At 35.4% G+C, this 7,134-nt stretch overlaps 1 protein-coding gene across 1 annotated transcript; it reads left to right on the forward strand.

The window, feature by feature from the left end:
• Nucleotides 1–299: 299 nt before the first annotated feature.
• On the forward strand, nucleotides 300–6,908 carry LOC113873347 (ABC transporter C family member 10-like). Its single transcript, XM_027511426.1, has 11 exons — nucleotides 300–2,482; nucleotides 2,690–3,010; nucleotides 3,087–3,173; nucleotides 3,302–3,889; nucleotides 3,981–4,145; nucleotides 4,370–4,664; nucleotides 4,771–4,985; nucleotides 5,101–5,406; nucleotides 5,838–5,901; nucleotides 5,989–6,228; nucleotides 6,632–6,908. Exons 1-11 carry the CDS (start codon nucleotides 440–442, stop codon nucleotides 6,742–6,744), a joined length of 4,437 nt encoding a protein of 1,478 aa, XP_027367227.1. The 5' UTR covers nucleotides 300–439; the 3' UTR covers nucleotides 6,745–6,908.
• Nucleotides 6,909–7,134: the final 226 nt, after the last annotated feature.

The following is a 7,134-nucleotide window of genomic DNA, read 5'->3' on the forward strand; positions in this document are numbered from 1 at the left end:
ATCTACTGCTCCTTGTAGTTGGTGTATAAGTACAACTCTATATGAAAATGTGCCTTTCCATATTAATTGTTTTAGCGTGTGTTGTTTGGATTACATTATTTTGTGTTCAAGAGAGTTTACAATTAAAATCTTAACTTGAACTTTGAAAATGAAAAATGGAAATTTCTCTCAAAATTAAGCAAATTCACACATGCTAAGAGTGAATTGTTATAGACTTGCATTGTCCTTTGTTGTCAATGTTAACATCTTCTTTTACTCTTTTGTGATGTTTTCACGTGTGTTTCTTTTGATAGAGCTTATTGATTATTTGTTTTTTGGTTTAATATTTTCCAAGTTTAAGGGTATTTCTCTGAAAATTGAAGGCATAATTTTCTTTTTGGCTATTTTATTTTACAGAATACGTAGTGAGGCTTTGAGTAGAAAATAGTGGGCAAAGACAATGGAAGGATTTTGGAGGATGTTTTGTGGGGAATCCGGTTGTTCAGATACAGGAAAAAATCCTTGCGATGATGATTTTAAGTTTTCGACAGATCCTTCCTCGTGTGTCAACCATTTGTTGTTCATGTGCATTGATGTTTTGCTGCTGATCATGATCTTATTTACAATCATTCAAAAGTCATCACTGAAACCCTTCAAGGGTCTAACTTGGATGCAAAGTCATTCAAAATTGCAACTAGTGTCTGGCATAGCCAATGGCTCTCTTGGGTTGTTACATTTGTGCACAGGCATTTGGCTTTTAGAGGAGAATCTGAGGAAAATCCAAACCCCTTTGCCTCTTCATTGGTGGTTGCTAGAATTCATTCAGGGATTGACATGGTTGTTAGTTGGTTATACAAGTCTTCGGCTAAAACAACTTCCAAGAGCATGGCTACTGCTATTTTTTGTTGCAATTTTCTTGATTTCTTGTATTCTCTTTGTTTTGTCCTTGTTTTATGCAATTAGTAGTAGAGAACTGTCCCTGAAAGTAACTTCAGATGTACTATCTTTTCTCGGGGCAATTTTATTGCTATTTTGCATTTACAAGGAAGCTAAGTACAAGGACACTGACTGCAAAAATAATGAAAGTCTATATACACCTTTAAATGATGAGTCCAACAAAGGTGACTCTATCAGTAATGTCACATTATTTGCAAAAGCTGGACTCCTTAGTAGGATGTCATTTTGGTGGCTGAATCCATTGATGAAAAGGGGTAAAGAAAAAACTCTTCAGGATGAAGACATCCCAGATTTGGGGGAGGAAGATAAAGCAGAAAATTGTTATTTGCTGTTTCTAGACCAATTGAATAGACAGAAACAAAAAGAACTATCATCACAACCATCCGTTTTGATGACAATAATTATGTGCCACCGAAAAGAGATTTTGATATCAGGATTCTTTGCATTGCTTAAGGTAATCACTCTCTCATCTGGTCCTTTGCTTTTAAATTCCTTTATATTGGTTGCTGAGGGTCATGAGAATTTCAAATATGAAGGTTATTTATTGGCCATATCACTAGTCTTTACAAAGATCATAGAATCCCTATCACAAAGGCAGTGGTACTTCCGCACCAGACTTATTGGTATTAAAGTTAGATCAGTGCTTATTGCAGCAATTTATAAAAAGCAACTGAGGTTATCCAATGCTGCAAGATTGATGCACTCTGGTGGTGAGATAATGAACTATGTGAATGTAGATGCTAATAGAATTGGAGAATTTTCCTATTGGTTTCACCAAACATGGACAACAAGTGTTCAATTATGTATTGCGTTAGTAGTGCTTTTCCGTGCTGTTGGGCTAGCAACAATTGCCTCATTGGTGGTGATAATTCTAACTGTGCTATGCAACACTCCACTTGCTAAGCTACAACATAAGTTTCAAAGAAAACTTATGATGGCACAGGATGAGAGATTGAAGGCTAGTTCTGAGGCTCTTGTGAACATGAAAGTTTTGAAGTTATATGCATGGGAAACCAATTTTAGAAATGCTATTGAAAGGTTAAGGAATGTAGAGCTAAAAAGGTTGTCAATAGTGCAATTAAGAAAGTCATATAGCAACTTTCTCTTCTGGGCCTCACCTGTGTTGGTCTCTGCTGCTTCTTTTGGGGCGTGCTACTTTCTTAATATTCCTTTACATGCAAACAACGTTTTCACTTTTGTGGCAACTTTGCGCCTTGTTCAAGATCCTATTAGAACTATCCCTGATGTCATTGGTGTGGTCATTCAAGCAAAAGTTGCATTTGCAAGAATTATAAAATTTCTTGAGGCACCTGAACTACAAAGTGAAAATGTCAAGAAGAGGTGTTTTAGTGACAACATGAGGGGCTCAATTTTAATCAATTCCGCTGACTTTTCATGGGAAGATAACATATCAAAACCAACATTGAGAAACATAAATTTGGATGTTAGACCTGGGCAAAAGGTGGCTATCTGTGGAGAAGTTGGTTCAGGCAAATCAACTCTCTTAGCAGCAATTCTCAGAGAAGTTCCTAATACTCGCGGAACTGTAAGTTTTATTCTCTTGTATGCTTATAGAAAACACTGCAAAACCTTGTGATACCGTAACTGGTTTTAACTTGAATGACATTGCCACTTTTTGTTCCAGCATCAATTAGCAAATAAATTCAACTTACTAGAGCGCTTTTTTCTATCATTCATTTAGTGGCAATGATATTGTATTAATAGATATTTAATTATCTTTTTTGAATTACAGATTGAAGTTTATGGGAAATTTGCCTATGTTTCTCAAACGGCATGGATACAGACAGGTACAATACGGGAGAATATATTGTTTGGATCAACTATGGATGCTGAAAAATATCAAGAAACACTTCATAGGTCATCATTGGTGAAGGACCTTGAATTGTTTCCCTATGGTGATCTCACTGAAATAGGGGAGAGAGGGGTTAACTTGAGTGGAGGCCAGAAGCAGCGAATTCAACTTGCTCGTGCTCTTTATCAGAATGCTGATATATATCTCTTGGATGATCCATTCAGTGCTGTTGATGCACATACTGCAACAAATTTGTTTAATGTAATGAAAACTTTTATTCTTCAAACACTAGATTTATATTTGCTTTTTGGTGATGGAAATCTTTGAAACATCACAGGAATACATCATGGAAGGACTTGCTGGAAAGACAGTCTTACTTGTGACTCATCAAGTTGATTTCCTTCCAGCCTTTGATTTTGTTTTGGTAATTTCCTAATCTTAAAGCACTGGTTATGTCATTTTTATTTCTTGTTATTCTCCCACATCTAATTAATGACTGCACATTAGTGATTTCAAAGTGATGAATGGACACGACATGATCTTTATTTTCAGTTGATGTCTAATGGAGAAATCATACAAGCTGCACCTTACCATCATCTATTGAGCTCAAGCCAAGAATTTAAAGACCTTGTCAATGCTCACAAGGAAACTTCTGGTTCTGACAGGCTTGTGGATGTTACTTCCTCCAAAAAACATTCAAATACAACTCTAGAGATTAGGAAAGTTTATATGGAAAACCAATTTGAAGCATCACAAGGAGGTCAGTTAATTAAGCAAGAAGAGAGAGAGAGAGGAGACAAAGGGTTCAAGCCTCACTTACAGTATCTGAATCAGAATAAAGGATACATATACTTCACTGTGGCTGCACTTTCTCATCTCACATTTGTGATTGGCCAAATACTTCAAAACTTATGGATGGCTTCTAATGTTGACAGTCCATATATCAGCACCTTGAAATTGATTATTGTGTACTTGTTGATTGGGCTTATTTCTGCATTTTTCTTGCTCATCAGAAGCCTTGTTGTAGTTTCTATGAGTCTTCAATCATCAAAATCTTTATTTTCACAGCTACTGAACTCCCTTTTTCATGCACCTATGTCCTTTTATGACTCCACACCTTTGGGGAGGATACTTAGTAGGGTAAACATACCAAATAGTCTGTTTTTTTTTTTTTCCTTTGCACTAAAATGCAGTGGAAGTGCTAATATTTGGCTTTTGTTTCCTTGTTTAGGTCTCCTCAGATTTAAGCATTGTTGATCTTGATATCCCCTTTAGCCTTATCTTTGCTGTGGGAGCCACGATAACTTGTTATGCAAATCTTATAGTCATAGCATCAATTACTTGGCAAGTCTTGTTTATCTCTATACCAATGCTTTATATAGCATTTCTCTTGCAGGTATTGAGCATATTCTTCTTTAATTTATATTACTGTAAGTATTTGGTGCCTGCTTTATGAAATTAACATTGGCAAAGCTATCATATTTAACCAACCAATGCTTATGTTTGACAGCAAATGAATACATGTTATGTCAGTATCATTGGACAATTCAAGTTTATGAACTTTGTTTAATTAGAAAAATTTTCTTGGCAATAAAGCTTACGAAGAATTTTATTTTGTAGAAATATTACTTTGCCACTGCAAAAGAATTGATGCGGATGAATGGCACAACTAAATCCTTTGTAGCTAATCATCTTGCTGAATCTATTGCTGGAGTTGTGACAATAAGGGCTTTCAAGGAGGAGGATCGTTTTTCTGCAAAGAATCTTACTCTAATTGATGTCAATGCCAGTCCTTTTTTTCATAACTTTGCAGCAAATGAGTGGTTGATGCTAAGGTTAGAAACAATTAGTGCAGTGGTCTTTGCATCCGCAGCACTTTGCATAGTGGTACTTCCACCTGGAACTTTCGCCTCTGGTGAGATTTCATTTTTCATTGTATATTTGAAATTCATGTCAACTTTGGTGTCTTACAAATCATATTTTTTTGGTCAAACTATATAACATTGTCTCTCTTATTCTAGGATTTGTTGGCATGGCTCTCTCTTATGGCCTTTCATTAAACGCTACCCTAGTATTTGCAATTCAAAACCAATGCACTTTAGCAAATCAAATAATATCAGTGGAGAGGCTAAATCAATATATGCATATACCAAGTGAGGCCCCAGAAGTAATAGAAGAAAATCGTCCTCCTGTGAATTGGCCTGTTGAGGGAAAAGTAGAAATACATGATTTGCAGGTAATTAACTAAAACAGTCTAAACTACAAGTTTTTGTAATACTTTTGTGGTATGAAGGTCTAAAAAATTAGGAGTTGAAATGAAATGCATAATTTGTTTGTTGATACCAAAATAGATAAGGTACCGGCCTGATGCCCCGCTTGTGCTCCGAGGGATCACATGCACATTTGAAGGAGGCCACAAAATTGGTATTGTTGGCAGAACAGGCAGTGGAAAGTCCACCCTTATTAGTGCTTTATTTCGTCTAGTGGAGCCAGCAGGTGGAAAAATCATTGTTGATGGCATAGACATTTCTTCTATTGGACTTCATGATTTGAGGTCAAGCTTTGGTATAATACCACAGGATCCTACTCTTTTTAATGGCACAGTTAGATACAATTTAGACCCCTTATCTCAACACTCTGATCAAGATATATGGGAGGTAATAACTATTAATAACTTGTTTTTCAGCCTGTATTCTGGTTAATACTACTTCAGTTCCTATTTATCTGGTCAAAGAGAAAAGGAAAAAATGTTTGTATTTCTCTGTCCATACAAAAGTTCATCACAATATTGGTTGTTATTATTTCACTAATACCCTTTTACCACCAAAGTATAATAAATAAAGCATTTATACTAGTTGAATAGCTCAAAAGTCGAAAAAAAAAAATCATCATAAAAGGTAAAATTAGGAAGATTACCAAAGAATTCTAACAGAATGATTGCAGTCCTTGGTTTGTATAATCTCTTTTCTCTCTTAAGACAGATAAATAGAAACCAAGGTAGTACTTAATAGGAAGAGGAAATCTTTCTGTTAATATATTCTTGCTTTTCATAGAGTAGAAGTGGACTAATTGTAGCTTTCATATGAAGGTTCTTGGGAAATGTCAACTGAGAGAAGTTGTTGAAGAGAAAGAAGAGGGCCTGGACTCATCAGGTAGACTTTGAAGCCTTGGTGAAACAACATTGTAGGTGTCAATTCATGTTTAATTAACTAATGACTAGTGGCAAAACTGTTATACAGTTGTTGAAGCTGGGGCAAACTGGAGCATGGGACAACGCCAGTTATTCTGCTTGGGGCGTGCTCTTTTGAGGAGAAGTAGGATTTTGGTGCTTGATGAAGCAACTGCATCAATTGACAATGCTACTGATTTGATTCTGCAAAAAACAATTAGGACTGAGTTTGCTGATTGTACTGTTATCACAGTAGCCCACAGAATACCAACTGTGATGGATTGCACTAAGGTTGTTGCCATCCATGATGGTTAGTTTTCATCTTAGCTACCCCTTCTCTAATTGCTATTATTCTTTTCTTATTAATACATAGATCTTGGTAATGTTGATTGTTGACCTCAAAACAATCATGTTCTAGCAAGTTAACAAAATAAGGTTACAAATCAGCTAGTTCTTTAGCCCACATAAGAATTCTAATATAAATATACCATTTGGTTTGACAGAAAATACATTTAAAGCAGGGCAATAAAATATGATGTAGTTGATTTAGCATTCTAACTTTTAGCACACAAAATTGTGAACCAATGAGATATTATCCAGTTGGCTTCACATTTGAACTTCTATAGCACAAAGATGTGAATTATGTGAACAAACATTTTACCATCTTGTGGCTTTCTTTTAAGAAAAAGAGAATTGTGTGATTGTATTTTCAGGAGAACTAGTAGAATATGATGAGCCAATGAACTTGATGAAGAGAGAAGGATCGTTGTTTGGACAGCTTGTTAAGGAATACTGGTCTCATTTGCAGTCTGCAGAATCACACTGAAGCTGGGAAAAAAATTGTGCAACCCTTTTGTCAATTTCCATTGTATTATTAACAAGAATCCAAGAACTTGGGATGTAGGAAAGGAATAAGATAGTAAAAGGCCAAGGTCCCCACCAAAAATATGTTAGGCCTTTATACCTGAGAAACTTGGGAGTCACAAACTGAAAACTGTGATATTTTAGCACCATTGAATAAACTATTCAAACTTATGACAAAAATATTTAACCTTATCAACACTAAAATAACTGAAAAAACATGCCACACTCAAATGCTAATGTCAATTATATATCTCCAAAAAAAAAAAAAAAAACCGAACCTTGGACAATATAGTTAAATTCGATCAAACACGCGTTCGAACACAAAATAAGAACTTACATATGCTAAATTTGT

This window comes from Abrus precatorius, unplaced genomic scaffold, assembly GCF_003935025.1.
Source record: "Abrus precatorius isolate BTA unplaced genomic scaffold, Abrus_2018 Scaffold7, whole genome shotgun sequence".
Lineage (NCBI taxonomy): Eukaryota > Viridiplantae > Streptophyta > Magnoliopsida > Fabales > Fabaceae > Abrus > Abrus precatorius.

Bases quoted from the DNA above. Each gene is read 5' to 3' on its own strand.
- LOC113873347 (XM_027511426.1), top strand. From the start codon at position 440: ATGGAAGGATTTTGGAGGATGTTTTGTGGGGAATCCGGTTGTTCAGAT. The intron at 4,146-4,369 runs GTATTGAGCATA...TTTATTTTGTAG, and splicing joins ATATAGCATTTCTCTTGCAG to AAATATTACTTTGCCACTGC. The intron at 4,665-4,770 runs GTGAGATTTCAT...CTCTTATTCTAG, and splicing joins ACCTGGAACTTTCGCCTCTG to GATTTGTTGGCATGGCTCTC.